The 17243-nt window shown below is 40.2% G+C and overlaps 1 protein-coding gene across 1 annotated transcript in view; it reads left to right on the forward strand.

Annotated features, from left to right (window-relative positions):
* Stacl (SH3 and cysteine-rich domain-containing protein) overlaps window positions 1-16119 on the forward strand; it is an 852472-nt gene extending 836353 nt beyond the window's left edge. The window contains exons 18-21 of the mRNA XM_080273553.1: window positions 6402-6538; window positions 11612-11694; window positions 13497-13686; window positions 16018-16119. Of these exons, the coding sequence (XP_080129679.1) occupies window positions 6402-6538; window positions 11612-11694; window positions 13497-13686; window positions 16018-16119 (512 nt within the window). The remainder of the gene's footprint in view (window positions 1-6401; window positions 6539-11611; window positions 11695-13496; window positions 13687-16017) is intronic.
* The last annotated feature ends 1124 nt before the right edge of the window (window positions 16120-17243 follow it).

Here is a 17243-nt window from a genome sequence, read left to right on the forward strand (position 1 = left end):
GTCTAGGGAGAGCAAAAACAGAGGGTGTCCTCGGGTTGAACACCAAAGGAAGAGGTTCTGTGAGCTTTGTGAGTCTCCTAAGCACACGAGTACACGACCCTCTTTTTTTTTTTTTTCCTTTGTCGTACCTGGTGTCAGTCTCTTTACAGCCCCTGATGGTGGTCGTATTTAACATGTTTCCTTTTTCCTGTACAGCTGATTTGGGAGTGGATATTGGGGACGATTAGGGGGGTTGAGTCTTACTGGTGTACTGAGGCTAGGGTGATGGGTATTTAGTGGGTTAGGGTGGTGGATATTGGAGAGTAAGGGATGTAGGTAATGGAGGGTTAGGGTGGTGAGTATTGGAGAATTAGGGTGGTGGGTATTGGTGGGTTACTGTGGTGGGTATTCGAGGCTTAGGGTGATGGGTATTTAAAAGGTCAGGGTGGTGGTTATTGAAGGGTTAGGGTCGTGGATATTAGAGGGTTAAGGTGATGAATTTTGGCAGGTCAAGATGGGTATTGGAGGATTGGGGTGAATATTGGTGGATTAGGGTGGTGGACATTTAGGTTGACGGTGGGTATTGGAGGGTTAGGGTAGTAGGTAAATGAACGTTAGGATTGGCTTGAGAATTAGGATGGATAGCAAAACACCTGTCATGGTGTAAGAATATCTATTGTGTTTTATTGTATATGAATTTTAATATGTGTGATTTTCGTGCGCTCTCCAAACAAGTCAACTATACTATTAAGCGCTCATCAGTGTTAGAGACTACCCATCTATCCACACTGGCATTTTTCTCTTTTTTTTCCACATTTAGTTTTCTTTTCCTTTCTTTCTGGCCTCTATGCTACTGGTTTCCTATTTTTACCTCTCCTCTCTTTGTCTTTTTTTTTTCCTTTTTTTTTTATTCTAAGAGGCTGATTTTCCGCATTTATTTTTATTCGCTCTTGCTCTTTTGTCTTCCGTCTCTAAGGCACCGATTCCTCACATTTTCTTAGCGTAATTATTTTTCATTCATTTAAGCACCGATTTCCCACTAATTATTATTTGACGCTAAATCAGTATTTTTCACAATCACTTTTCATATGTTTACTTTTATTTTTTTCATCGTGTTCAGCTCTAAGGCATCGATTATCCATTCACTTTCCAAAACTCTAGGACTCGAATGTAACACATTTTTTCTGTCATATTTTCTTTGCTTTTCATCTGTTGGGCACAAGGTTCTCGCACTTACGTTTTCTTTGTCTTGTTTTTTTTTTGTCTTTAACTTATGGCATTGATCTTCCACATATGCATTCTTTCTCTCTTTCTTTCAAACTTTCTTTAGCTTCTTGAAAATCACACCTTACATTCATACAATGTGATGTAAGTGTCGTATTTCAAGGTACTGTGCATTGACAGTTCGTATTTTTAGCTGACAAGGAGGGAGGGTTTTGTTAATACTTTTTTTTTTAATCCTTCCCAGCTTGAACTTCCATGATATTTTTTCCTTACATTTTTTTTCTCCAGGGGTTCTCTTCAGTTATATTTTTCCAATATTTTGGCACCCAAACTTTTTCTGGAAGGGAAACTTATCAAAACATGGATTATTATGAACTTTTCGTAACTCCGAAAACTGAAAATAGATCTCTTGGTAATGTTGCAAGATTTTACTTTTCAGTCATACGTTTGCCGACAGAAAAACAGGAATATATTAAACGAGTATTTTTGTAGTTGTTCCTTTTGTCCATACTGGGTTTTTTTTCCTAAATGACAGAATCTTTGTGTCAGACAGTTTAAATATCGAAAGAAAAAAGTTTGTGTTCACGTATCACCAGACTGCATCAAATGAGACTGTTCATACCATTACACCGGATAAGAGTACAGGTATACATTACACCAAATGAAACTATACTTACACGTTGCACTGGATGAGAGTACATTACATTAAATGAGAGCACGTAGCACCTAAAAAATATGACTCGTAACGTAACACCAGTATAATTAAATACTTAAACACTGTAAGGCTTTTATACTTAATTAAGATTAGAGTCTAACACATGCCTACATTACTCCAGAATTTATTGTAATTCACCAGATGAGACTACAGTATATAATAGGCGATGAGACTAAGACAAGACACCATCAGGTGAGAATATACCTGTAAATATATGTATCAAATGAGATTTCAATACGTCTTACCACAGCATACAGGACATTTACTGCAGATGCGAGTGCCACTTTCTAGCATGTTAGTTGACCTTATTTTCTTACCTAACATCAAATCAGACCTGTACATCAACTTGACACAAGTGAAGACTTTACTGTTCTACTACATTACAGTAAGTTTCTTACATTACTCCAGATAAGACTTTGTATTCTGTATTTTATGGTATATAAAACGTTTTTTCCCAGAAAACGGTCCCAAAAAAGCACTATGAATCTTCCACCCTGGATGCTATAATCACCGGCAACAATCACTGACTCATCATAATTTGTCTGACAGTTTTCGGTGATATGTTTATTAATCTCCAGTGCACGCCATCATTCATCTGTGATACTTTCTATGTTGTACATTGCCATAATGACAGTGAGGAATAGTTAATTAATGTCTTAGATGCTGTTTTCATGGATAATGAGCAGTTTACCAAGGTTCATCACCACCACTTTCCCCACAGGTTGGGGTTTGCTTTTAATGTGCATTCACACTCCAACTAAAATTAAAATCGCTTTTCTTTGTCAGTATCAATAATGAAGTACAGTTGATCTGTTTTATGTCTTGGTATATCATTATGAACTTGATTATTCCATAATGGTAAACATGGTGTTTGAATACATACAATAGTGGATAACATTTTGTGACCACCACCATGTACATTTGATAATATTTTCCACTGCTGAACCAAAAAATATTATTGTTAGACTACTTTTGTCACTGTAACATTGAAAATAACAAATTTATGACAGGTGGAGTGGTAATAATTGGAAATGCAGGGAACAAGGTGGGTGGTAATGATCGGAAATGCAGGGAACAGAGACTGTAAGGATTGTGGATTGGAGGCTCAGCTGCAGTGGTGCGTCAAGCTTTTGCTAGGTTTTGCTAGGTATTGTTCCTTAGTACAGCTGTCTCCTAATATCATGGTGCATCTTATACAGTGGAGCGTCTTATATGCCGTAAAATACATAAAATCTGACAAAAAGACTTCTTTACTGTAAGGGTTGTATTCTAATTGGCTTTTGAGATTTCAAAGCACAGCTTCATTAGCAATTTTCTCTGCATATCACACCTTAGTGTCTTCTTGGATGTCGATACTTAATTGACATGCAAAGCATACAAGAAAATGCTAAGGTGTTATATACAAAATAGATCACAAAAAAGAGGTACCATGAAAGCCTCTCCTATGCCATCTAGATTAACCCTAGGTCTTCGTACAGTGCCCCAGAATGTGGCGACAGAGGGCCGCATGTGTTGACAGTCCAGGTGAAATCTATAGACTTTAACCTGCAGGTCGAGCTCTGCCTCCACCTCTCCCTCTTGTTTCAGAACCTAAGCTCTCCATGTTCGCGCTGGGCATGATCGCCTCAACTAAGTCCCGTACCCACCATCACTACTACCACCAACACCGTCCCAAATCGCCCTTTTACAACCACCTAAAGAGCCACACTGGTATTCCTCCACCTAGTGCACCACGGGTCACGATTGCCCACCGCCCTTACCCATAGCTAGAGCCTATCCTTCTATGTTGGAACTTAGAGCAGTTTATTTCGCTTTTATTTTACCCATAGAATACGTCCGTACCTAGATACACTCACTTGGTTTAGATGATATTATAGCCATTAGCGATATCAGAGCATCTTGATCCAACAGTGAAACACATATACCAACCCCACTCGTGTTTTGTCCTACGCTCAGAATTTTCAAGTAATCTGTGAAGTCGTCTTTACTAGATATCTACTGGTCGTGCTGAGACGCCATGTTGTTGTTTCTTTGTCATCGTGTGTGTAAAGTTGAGTGTTGTGCTGGGGAGAAAGAGCCAGGAGCCACCAGCCCACCCTGCCACTCCTGAACCAGACACCAGGAGCAGCCTCGACCCAGTACTCACCTTCCGCTTTTCTCTGCAGCCTCCCTCTCACCCGCGCCGATTTAACCATCCATCAGCCGTAGCCAGAATTTGTGTGTGTATTTTACTTTTAGAATCAGCGAGCTAGCGTGACACTGATATAGAGAGAAGAAAGAAGCAGAAGCAACTCAGATAAGCAGCTTACAGTTTCTTTTTTTCCATAATGTGATATTTCTTAGATTTAGGTCATTGTGTTACTCTATCTGTGATGCCTTTTCTTTTTTTCTACTTTGTATGTGTGCAATATTTGTTAACCGTTTCATGGCCCACTTGGTCTTGCTTAATGCAGCAGAGCATGAATGGGTTTCACATAATTTTGGATATGCCATGATCCATGTGCTTGATTTATTCTGTGTTTACATCTTGTTATGCCATTACGTTACCACCTTACGTTGTTATAATCGGCTGAGTTGGTGTCTAACTCTCACACTCAGTCACCCCGGCCGCTCATGAATGGACTCGTCTTAATATAACCTTCATTTTTGGCTGCATGATCAATTTTCTCACTATGTGCTGTCACGGGTAAACTGGAATAACCATGACGTGGTGTGACTGGGATTCTCGAAAATATTTACGACCGATTCCCTCTCATAATGGATTCGTTTTTCAGGTAGGACTTCAGACATGAATAGACTCTGCGCTCTGCTTGCCTTGTCCTTCCTCGGTGAACGAATACAGTTACGACAGGGAATGGATAGTAAATGTGTTTGTGAATCTGACCCCAAGTTTGGCCGCCATGTTTATCTCCAGGAAGTGTGACCTTCAGAGTCTTATTCTCGATGGGTTAGGAGACTAGCGCCTCTTCCCTAACAGTTTATTTCACACATCACAACTCAAAATTCTGCTGTATGTTATTTATATCTTCCTTACTATCGACTTACATTGGGTAAATAACATGCAAGATTTATGCTAACATCACAGTTATGGAAATAAATTGATATGGAAGATGTGGTACAAAGCCTGCTAAGCTGACGAGACTACGGACGTTTGTGTGCTCGCATGGACTGGGTGTTAAAGCCTTCTCATGCCTGCTCAGACCGAATGATTGGTTAATCTTTTAAACTTTCACTGTGTGTCTGTGTGTCTGTGTGTGTGTGTGTGTGTGTGTGCTTTGTTGCTCAGGGCAGTGCTAGGAAACGCTTGCCACTCGAATGCTTCTTTCAGTCATGCAAGATGTCGGATGTGTATTGTTCCGTGGACCTTAAATATCAATATACTTTAGATGCGCTTTAGATCTTAGATATCCTTTAGATGCTTCAGTTTACTTTCATATATTTCATACTTTAATAAGAAAATTGTGAAATGAAAACTCTGCTACTTTAGACTCATGCAAGGATAGATTTACTGAAGTGGTGGCAAGTGTTATCCTGCCTTGAGCGCCGTTACGCGAGGTTCTCCAGCCCTCACTCGCCTCCTCCGTCAGGTTGGGAGTTCATTGTTTTCTTCACAGCACCATCCACCCTTCGAATTCACAAACATTACACCATTGCTCAGAAGACCTCTGTAGCTTCTTGATGTGCATCCAGTGCAGTCGGTCATTTAAGTAGGAGAGAGTACATATTTCACACTACAACCGCCATTAAGGTTGTTGTATGTTGCTGCAATAAAACTGTTACTAGAATACTACTTTTATGTGCTTTCCTTGATATATGATTTCTTACTTTATCTAAAAGTTGTATGATTATATTCTTCAGTGATAGTTACACAGACAGTACAAATTCCAAGACCACTGCGTATTTCAGTGACGTCATCAGTGAGAAATTATAATGCTGTGTTCATCCATTAAGCTCAAACCATGTTTGTTTTCTCTTGTTCTAATATAATAACTGATTAATTATTGTCATATAGCAAGCTTCAGTTCGTTCTTGAAAAAAGCACTGGTCCGTAATTTTTCACACTATGAGTTCAACTTCCATACAATATTGATTTCGGTCATAATGGCTTTCATAATCAGAGTATTACAGAGGAAAGTGAGAGAGTCTGCAGCAAATTTGTATCCCCCTCCCCTCACTGGAAATTGTATCACACGCACTGCTCCACTCCCACTACTCTCACAGCCTACACTCACTTCATCTCCTCCCACACACTAAATCATTTACAGAGACAATCCAAATCATATCCATGAGAGAACTTAATATTTGGCTAAGCGGAGAACCAAGCGTGAATGGAAAGGTGACGGAGGGGGGTGGTGAAGGGGGAAAGAAAGGGGGAGGATCGCACAAGCACCACTCTCCCCTTTCCCACACCCTTCCCCATCCCTCACCGCGTCACCCTCTCCACCAAAGCTGATTCGTCTGACCTGGTGCTTATCCCCCTCAGCGCCCTCCAGTCCTGTCCACAACCGCCGCCTCCTGACCGCCCGAAACATGCGTATGAGCTCCGTGGAGTTGCCTGACGAGAACGAGAAGTCCCTCAGTTCGGCCAGCACCTCTCCCTGTCCATCACCCGTAAGTAAAGTAAGTATGACCCAAACTGATTTTTCGCCCCCCATGGACGAGGCTTCCCCACCAGGGTTATGGCTGCTCTTCACTCAAAAACAGTCCTGCTGCCCTTTGGTTCTTCTACCCCTGCCTGCCTGCTACTCCTACTCCTGCCGCGCCTGCTTCTGGTAATGTTTTGGTGCTCCTCTTTTGTAATTCTTTGGGCTATACACTCGTTGGCTTATGAGATTTTGTAAGGGCGATCTAGACCCAAGAGTAACTCAGAGTTACAGAAAATTTCTTGGTTTTTTTGTTGTTTTCTGAACTCTCATCTGCGAGTGAAACTGAAATACGTACCATGGCTGTTGCTTCCAGCCGAACAACCCATTAAAAGGGCACTGTTAAGCATTGAAACGTTCGCAGGGGTCGAGACACATCTACTGATTTCTTTAACTTCCTGTCATTTATAATTACTATCCATGTACTATCAGTTTTAATAAGGGTTTGTAACAGGAAGCTTCCACCATCCTAACACTCCACCGCGTCCTCAGTTAAGCTTCATATACTGTAGCTGTGGTTCTTTATTTTCGCCCCAGCCTTCCATCACTTATCTTTCAATAGATACTGATTCTGATTACATTTTTAAACAAAATTTCCTGGTCGTCAGGTGTCAAAGGGCTGAAGTCATGTAAATTGAATATAGCGTAATTTTAAAAGCTGATTTTGCGTTTCTTCCACTTCATAGCTAGCATATTTTTTTCCCTCGTGTTTATTTCAACTGAATTTCTAACCTTACAGCCCGCACATTGTTCTGCATGCTGGAAAAGAAATCAAAGTCTATAATTGGTGTCCGTCCAAATGACAGTATTTAAGTTTTAATCACAAGGCATAACAATCTGAAAGAGTTATTTTCTTCAGTCAAAACCAAGTGGATATTTAAATACAGACCACACCATGAGTTAATTACAATTAAAAAAAAAAAAAAAAAGTTATAAATCCTGCGTGCCACAGTTTGTAGAAATTTTACAAGAAGTTGGTCTTTTACAGTATAATACCATTATCTAAGCCCCAAATTTAAAAGAAATTGGATCACTGGGATCAGGATCATAGCCAATATATAACCATTATATACAGTAAATTCGAACCAAGCGCTAAATTTGATATAACGCAGAACCTTACAGGAGACTTTTTTTTTTTTAAGTTTATATACATACAGTGCAAATAATCTGCAAGTTTTATTCAAATCCGCCTATAATTAAACAAAAAATGAGTATTCCCCACCTACTCCCTGAGTTATTTATTTTGCCTACAGAGTAATATCCTCTTCTATGCTGTTGATGTAGATTTCGATAATAAATGGAAATGTTTATCATACAAGAGAATAAAATATGATTAGTGTCTCTGTAAGGAAGGAGTGTTATTAAATTGCCTGCGCCACGAGAATATGGCTCTTCTTTTTTTTTTTATGCTGCTGTGTTTCATGATAAATTATGTATCTCCCAAGAATGTGTTATGATGCTGTCTGTATTACGATGCTGTGTTTGTGATGAATTATTCTGCACCTTTTTATGCTGTTATATTGATGATCTCAGCACACCCTAAGACGTATTATGCACCTTATGCTGTGTTTTACTGATGTCTTGGCACATCGTAAATGTTATTATGCTGTATGTTTTAAGGCTGATTTTTATTGATTCTGCACGTCATGAGACTTACAATGCTACTTAATATCATTGATCCCAGCACATCCCATGATTATGCAATCCTATTAATGGACTCTGCATCTCTTGACAGTTTTCTGTGCTATTTTATCATTGATCTGAGCAAATCTCAAGACTGTTGCTTTTTTTATGATAAAAACAGCAGCTCTGGAGACTTACCAAGTTGTGCAGTAATGACTGTCTTTGTTCTAATGATACTCTTGATACTCTCGACAGGTTCAGTTAATAATGCTACTTTACTGCTGGACTTTGCACCTGCTGAGATTCGGTTATACCTGTGTTTTATTCCATTGCCAGTGCACTGAGCCTAATTTCAGCCACGCACAAGCTTTTCTCTTTGACTGCAGATGAAGAAGCGGAACCTTGATTTATTTTCATCCCCTTATTTTTGGCATGTGTGCAGTTCAGCTTCAGTTCTTAACTTCTTCAGCTCGACGACACGTTTGAATATTTTTCTTGATATTACCAGACGATTTTATTCACCTTGGGATAGACTTCGACCAGGGAGGGTTATATTTGGTCTTAACTTCTTAACCACGAGAAATCTTTTAAACTGAATAAAATCGTCTGATGGTGACCTGCTTAAAATAAAAATGGCATCGAACGTATGAAGTTAGGCACGCACTGACTTACCTTGGCATCCAGTATACACAAACTAAATGACCACTCGCACACTTGACCATTTGAATCAAAGAAACAGGAGAGCGTATGTGCCATTGCTCCCCTCCAGCTTCACCCAATCACAGCTCAGCATGCATACTGGGGGCGTGGCTCGCTTTTGCCAGGTTAAAGCAAATGAACTATAGAGACTCCTGGAAACATAAGCAACCTTCCTCCATTGGTCATCGGTTCCTACAGGTCAGAAGGTGACATTACCCTCTCTCTTCACACTACGTATCATAATCCACAGGATCATTTTAATCATCCATCTATTTATCTATATATCTGTCGATTGTCTGGTGCCGCGTCGTGTGATGGATGGCCTCATTTTTTTCTTTGCTACATTCATGTCAGTCTTTCTCTTTTTGTTATGCATTATTGAACAGTTCCAAGGCACTTAACTATTCCTTCCCTTCCTTCATCCCTTCATTCATTCATTCTGTATTACCGGTTTATAAATTTGTACTGTGCACTTCTTTAGTCATCGCATCCCTCACTATTAACCTTTTTCTGTCATGCCTGTTTGTACACATACTAGGTCAACATTTTCCATATTATTTTCTACCATTTGGCCGTCATTTCCTCTCCCCTGCCGCACACATCTCAGCACATCATCTCCCCTGTTATAGGCTTCCCTTCTCGTACTGTCAAATCATTTATTCCACATCCTTGTCTCGCGATTTTCATTTTTCCTGCCATATTAGTAGGTACTTTCCATTTTGCTGTATCTTATCTCACACTTTTCAAGCCTGTCCGAAGCCTACCTGCTCCTCTTTCTTTCCTTCTGCAGTTATTTGTTCTACACTTTTTATCTGCTATGCTGTGTCTACATCCAACGCTTCTCATTTCCCTCTTCTTTGCCACACACCGTTTAAGCACTCCGTTTGTCAGCTGTACTACTCTAATCTGCACTTTTGTTATGCAGTTTGAATCGTTCTCATTTCTTTATATCTCTTTGCACAGTTTCTATGCATTCACTGGTGTTCATATCTCCTTTCATCTTACTTTCCTTCTGCATTTTACAGTATCATATGTGTGTATTGCCTTCTCCGAACACTATTTCTATCCTTATGCCTTGTCTCACATTTACTGAGCATCCAATCTGCCTCCTATTACCATCCTTCTGCACCAGTTATTCTTTAGCACTTTTTATTTCTCCTGCCACATGCACTTCCATCACCCTATTTTCCTGTTCGCCTTGTTGCCCACTGCCCAAGCCCTGTCTGCCTCTCCGTCCATCACCCTTGTCGTGTTTACCAGGAGAAATCAGCTTCGTCCTCTACCTGCTTTATGCTCAAGTGTTTTCTGGTGCATGAACGCAACTTTTTAACCATTCATGTGTTTTGAACCAGTGCTGAATATGTCTGTAATTACAGATTGAAGGCTATATAATTTTAATAATGACAAAATTACGATAATGAGCTAGTGTTGTATTTCTCTAGAACTAGTAACTGAAGGCTTAACAGTATTAATGATGAGATAATTACGAATATGGTAGATGATGTGTTGTCTTTCAGTAGGCTATACTCTCCTGTTATGAATATTTTGTCAGAGCTGTGTATCTCCACGAATAAGGATATTGTCATTTACGTACTGACATTCACGTACCTTGTTTAGTGTTGAGGACAAAGCAAATATCAGCATACAGTATATAATGAATACTGGTTGTTGTTATACGGATGACTTTGATGATTGTCAGTGCTGGTAAGATGATAAGTACAAGTTTCATTATTCTTTCTTCCCTCAGTGTTAGTGTTCTCATCATTACCAGCATTTTCATACATTCCAACTGATGCATTTTTCATGAATTAGTGGTCACATATTTTTCCATCAGGCAATATTGTCACTGTTATAATTATCTTTTTCATTAGAATCACAGTCCTCATTAGTATCATTCTCTTCTTACCAGTACCATCTCTTTTATTGTGATATATTGATATTTTAACGCCGTCACTGTTGTTATCATGCGCGGGAGTTTCAAATTGCACTATTATAACTAACGTCATTCACACTGTACTCACCGTTATCAGCTTATAAGTGTTACATTCTTGTTATTTCCTTCAATCGTAGGTGTCATTTCTTTTCATTATAATCAGGTTCATTAGAATTATGATCAGTTTCGTCATTATCATCAACTAATGTCGTTATCATATTCTTTTTCTTATCAGACTGTCAGTACTTATCATTTTTATTGTCATGTTGTTGCTGTTACTATTGCGTATGTGTTGACTCTGTCCAACCGAAACACACACAACTATTCAGGTTATTGGGTGCTTCGATTTGTATAATATCAGTATTTGCCATAATTTGTAAGTATACCAGATATACTGCAGGAAATTATATTAACCAGCATTATATCTTAATTCTATTACTGCTACCCACAGACAATTTTTTTTCAGTTTCAGGAAGGCGCCTGTTATTCACAATTTTCCACTATGAAGCCATTCGATTCCACCCAACACTCAAAACCCGACGGAAATTCTCCACTCTCATCATCCAGTCTCACTTTTTTTCACGCTGGTGATCTGTGCCACCCCACCTTCAGCATCAGAAAATTATCATTCATATTTTCTGCTCTCGGCTTCTATCACCATCAAGCCGCTCCATCTCATCTCGATACGCAAAATCTGACATTTTCAACTCATTCACATTAATAATCTGTTCCAGCTACCCCAGCATTATAAAGTTGTATTTTTTATTCTCTACTAAAATTGCCCCTTTTCCACAGAAGCCCCATCGCCTCCTGCCCACTAGCCTCTACGTGGTTTTATATAACTTCACCTCTAGACATCCAGACGAGCTTGATCTTAGGTAAGGCAAAGTTAGATTAGGTTAAGTTAGGCTTGGGTAGGACAGAAAAGGTGTATTGTGGTAATTTAAGCAGAATATGTTAACCTGGATAAAGCAATATAGGGAGCAGGCTGTACAGTGAGCAATACATTAAATTGGACCCGGACTCAGCAGGTGACAGACTGAAAAGTGACATGCAAAAAGTATGGTAAGTGTGCAGGGTAATCAAAATCGTTAGCAGATCGTAAGCAATAAGATATTATTAAACCGTGATACAACTGCCAGCTTATAACATTACTCCTTTGCTAGTTAACCTCAAAAACTTGTTCATGAAACCCTCCAAGAAATGTATTTACATTTCCTTTCCTTCCAGGACAAAAGACAGTAGGGTACTTTTTCTTTCCAGGAATGTCAAGTCACTCAAGTTATAGGAGGTGTGGCCTGTTTTCACTGGACACACTGATGATAGTTCTCTTGCTTTTTGTGTTTTTCTCTCTCTTGTTTTTGGATCAAACTCATAGCTGTTTCAATTAAAATACCGAACTGGCTGACTGGAAACGCAAGGTGACTGTATATCTGTTTTTTTACGACACTACTGTGTGGACACGTCTATAAAAATAACACAGGTATGGAGCTCCGCACAAGCAAACCAACAAACCCTCTCCAACTCAACACAGCACAACAGGCTGTGGTAACCCTAGTCTTGTTTCGGCTGCAGAAACGGCAGGTGAGACAGATCGCTTTACGATCCTCCTGACAGTGGGAGGTTACGAGCTTGGTCTTTTTGATGCGGTGGCTAAGGAAGATTACTGTGCGGTTGTATAGGGTGCTGGTGGGGTTCCTCGTGCCCTTCCTAGAGACACCTGGCCGTAAACTCTCTGATATCCTCATTGGTAGACAAGATATTATCAGTCCACATGATTCAGGGCAGAAGTTATGGTTGTCCCCGATGGTGGTGCAGCTCTTAACGGTTGCCTGGTTGTCTCCTCCTTCTGCGTTTTAAGATGTGGTAGGGTTATTTAGTGGCCTACGGGGAAGTTGGCGGTCTCTGTGGAACTTAGCTGGATACTTTAGGCAATGGAAAGTACAGAGTTATTCTTTATAGCCAACAGTCCATCATTCGCTACAGCGCTTGATTTAGGAGCCGCGACGGAAATGTTAATAGCGGCGTTAGAGTATCTTCCCTCGTTAACAGAATGGAGGGATTCATCAACATGCCAGTCAAAGCATGCAGGTTGTGCTCAGCTTTGGGAGACAGAGACGGGAAGGGGGAAACGGGCTGGGGGTCTGTCTCCTTCTGCTTCTCGGAGTCCAGTGGCGTATTTTGTTCTTGACGTTATTGGGGATTGCCGATTGCTTCCTGCGTCTTTGTTACTCCTCACGTGCCCAGATGCTAGTAAGCAACCACTGGCAACCACATGTGTCTCGCCCCTTCGTAAGCAGATCTGATGAAGATTTCCCGGCATGGCACGGCACAGCTTGTCTTTCTCTTCATTCTGCTCCACTCTGTTTTTGTTATAATTTTGCTCCACTTCTTGCTCATCACTAAATTATTTATACTGGATAGGATGTGAAATTTAACGACAAAGTAAACTTCATCACTAATAATTTTGTATTCAGATAGCTTTCTGTGTGTGTGTGTGTGTGTGTGTGTGTGTGTGTGTGTGTGTGTGTGTGTGTGTGTGTGTGTGTGTGTGTTACTATCCAAACCGCAAATACAACTACTGCACTTGCCCATCAGTAACCCCGCCTCCCCACCCCAAAGAACCATTAACTCCTCCTTCCCACCCACAGAGCCATTAACCCCACCTTTCCACCCACAGAGCTGGCTACAAAGTGACAGTGACGGACACCTCAGACCCGGACTGGTGGCAAGGCAAGTACTTCCACCGCACCGGTTACTTCCCCTCCAAGTACGTGACGCGGATCAACGGAGGAGAGAAGCCCCTGCAGGTCACCCACAACCTTCAGGTCAACGATGGCGAGAACGGCCTTAAGCTCCTTAGGGATCAGGTAAATTGACTCGGAGGTGATAGGAAGTGTACTTGTGAGGAACAGGTACACTAATTAACAGGTGATTTGAGGTGTAATTATGAGGAACAGGTAGATTGATTAACAGGTGATATGAGATGTTATTATGAGGAAAAGGTAAATTGGTTAAAAGATGATTTGAGGTGATATTATGGGAAAAATGGGAGAGGCCTTTGTCCTGCTGTGGACTGCCGCAGGATGATGATGACGATGATGATGATGTGATGATGGTGTATATACTTAAGGAATCTCAGGCCATACTTTCCTTGACAGCAATAGAAATTATCTCATCCCCTTCTTGCTGCTGCGGGACATTTCCATAACTTTGGAGAGAACCCTAGTAATGAGGGAATTAAAGAAACATTTATCAGACTCCTCCAATTCGAGAAGTTTGTCCTAAGCAGAATAAACATTTTTTGGAGACAGCAGGTATAAACTAAAACGTACGTCATCGGGCTGAAGGAATAAGCTCTACAAGGCTTAGGTAATATATGTAGGGGATTTTGCTGATGTATGATTTTGGCCATCATCATTGTCACCATCATCATTATCATCGTAATTATCATCTTCGACTCCTTGCATCCTCCTGGGACACTTCTCCCTCCCCACCAGGTAGGGTGTGTTCGTGACAGCAACGCCTTCAGGTATCTGATTATCGAACATCTTAGCATCTCACTCACCAAACCTTCTTTTGACGATTGCAGAATTGATATAAAAAAAAACTTCTATCTGATGATGTGATTTTTATATTATTTTTGCTATCTTAAGACGATTTTATTCAGCCTAGGGAGAGGCTTTTTGAACTCGAGGGGTTAAATACTGTCCTGACCAATTCTTTCGCTACTAGAGATCCCTCCCAGGTTGAATAAAACCGTCTGACAGTACAGTGAATAAAATATAAGTGACGTCCTCGGCCTGAATGAGTAAAATTAGATCAATCGTCTGTTTGGGGGTTAGTTCTATTCATTTGTTTACGAGTACCTTTGTTTATCTTTTACTATATTTACTTATTTTTGTAGAGCTGGTCATTCTGTCTTCCCTACATTTCTAATTTTTACTCTTGGTTCCGTTCTTTATTTATTTATTTTACTTTTTATTTATTTAGTTATTTCAAAGAGGTGAGGGTAAAAAACAGCCTCGCGCTTCTCAGAGATAAGGTAAAATTTTTGGCCGACAGGTGATTTAGGAGAATGGAAGGAGGGGAAGGAGGGAGGGGATGAGGAAGGAAGGTAAAGGAAAGAAAGAGAAGAGGGAGCGGAGAAAGGGGGGAGTGGGGAGAGGAGGGAGGAGAAGGGAAGGGAAGACAATGAAAAGAGAAAAGGGAAAGAAAGGGAAGGGAGGAAAGATACGAAGGGGAAGAGATGGGTATAAAGGAGTGTCTTGGCTATAGAATGAACTGTATGACAGGTTGGAAGGATTTATGTAATCAGTATGTAACAATTTCAGGTAACAAACGGTACTTACATACATACATTCATTCATACATACATACATACATCCATACATACACACATACATACATACACACGCACGCACGCACGCATAAATACCTACAGAACACTCACATGCATATAGATAGATAGACAGATAGATATACGGGGTTTTAGAACGTGAAAAAATAGCACAAGACTGGGATAAGTCAAGAAAGTCTGGAAGAAGCCTGTATACTGTAGTGGAATGTTACAGGCTGATAATTATAGATAGATACATAGATGTAGATAGATAGATAGATATAGACAGATAGATAGATATAGATACCGATATAGATAGATATAGATATAGACAGATAGATAGATATAGATAAATGGATATAGGTATAGACAGTTAGATATAGATAGATAGATATAGATATAGATAGATAGATATAGACATTGATACATAGGTAGATACAGATAGATAGATAGCTATAGATATAGATACATAGGTAGATAAATATAGATAGATAGGTAGGTAGATGGATATACTGTATATATATATATATATATATATATATATATATATATATATATATGGGCCAAAGCTCTCTAACCCACTGAACCACTGCTGCTACCGCTATATATATATATATATATATATATATATATATATATATATATATATATATATATATATATATATATATATATATATGACTCACGTGTTAAATTTATCTGGATTTGTGAGTTTTATACATAATAAACTTACCTACTGTTAGTCCTATATAGAGAATCAGATATATTTAGGAACAGCTGTTTTTGGTAAGCCTCAATGTTTTCTTTGCAATCCACGTGAGACGCCTTCATACTTGCGTGACTCTTACTCCTTCTGCGTCAGATTGTGATCCAGGTTGGAGAAGAAGTGGACGGCATGGTAATGATCCGCAACGGTGACAACCAGCAAGGTGTCTGTCCTGTCAAGTACTTACAGGAGGCCTGAGACCTTCCCTCACCCACCTCCCTCTCATCCACCAGGGCGCCTCTGTCCTCTAGTACCTTCCCGGAGTCCCACCTTCGCCTCCCCTCCCCTCCAGCACCTCCAGCAGGGCGAGAGTACCATCAAGCACCTTCCTGAGGCATGGACTCTCCCCCTCTCACCTCGTCTAATCCAGGCAGGGCCTCGGAGCTGCGCGGTGCCAGGCGGAATCAGGCTCATATTCTCTTCAGCTTAGGTCACTTTGTAGCATCTCTTCCTTAACAGTTTGTTTAGCCTATTGCACCTTTTATTTTCTTCTATGTTATTTATATCATTTTTATATTTATGCAGACTGCATAAGTAACATACAAGAAAATTTTAGTGAAATACAAAATGAACTGGTAATGGCGGGGTGCTAGACGCGCCTTCTAAACCGACGGGAATGTGAGCCTCAGCGTTAGGTAGAGATCTGCCCCCACACTGTCCAGGACTGAAGGGACAAGCAGAGCACTGAGGGCCCGCCATCAGCGCACCGGTCCTAAAGTGGCGCCACCAGTGACAATTCATTCCTGAGCTTTACATGTTGTTCACGTGCTTGTTGTTGTCATATAGTGTAGCACCTGCACTTCACTGGTCTTCACTGCACTCTCCGGCCGCTAACGTTCCAGTGAGCGGCTCTAAGTAGGAGAGATTGAATGTGTCTTGTACTCCTGAGCACATACGTAAGAATATATAGAACTGTTGGCATGTGGGCTGCTCTCGTCGTTAAGGGGAATATGTTCGTAGTTACCGATAATGAAACTGGACTTGTAAGGGAAAGCAAGAAAAGCCATTCTGTATGTTTTTTTCTTAGACCTTCATCATCAAATGTAAATAGAAACAAAGGTGAGTACGATGTTGAATGCTGACCACTGACATCCTTCCTTTTCTTCCACGTTACGGTGATCTTGGCTGCTGTTCTCATGTTAGTCAAGATCATCTTCATAGTACTTAAAGTTTGATGAAAATGAGTGTTCTTCGAAGTTTAACCAACAGTACATTTTGCATAGAGGTATCCTCCTATGTATTTTCAAGCTCCTGGAATGTAATATATTGATACCCTCTTTGTGCTGTGTAAATGTGAGCGTATATATATATATATATATATA

Source organism: Coenobita brevimanus, chromosome 55 (genome assembly GCF_032717465.1).
Source record: "Coenobita brevimanus isolate Jiangsu-jjx chromosome 55, ASM3271746v2, whole genome shotgun sequence".
Lineage (NCBI taxonomy): Eukaryota > Metazoa > Arthropoda > Malacostraca > Decapoda > Coenobitidae > Coenobita > Coenobita brevimanus.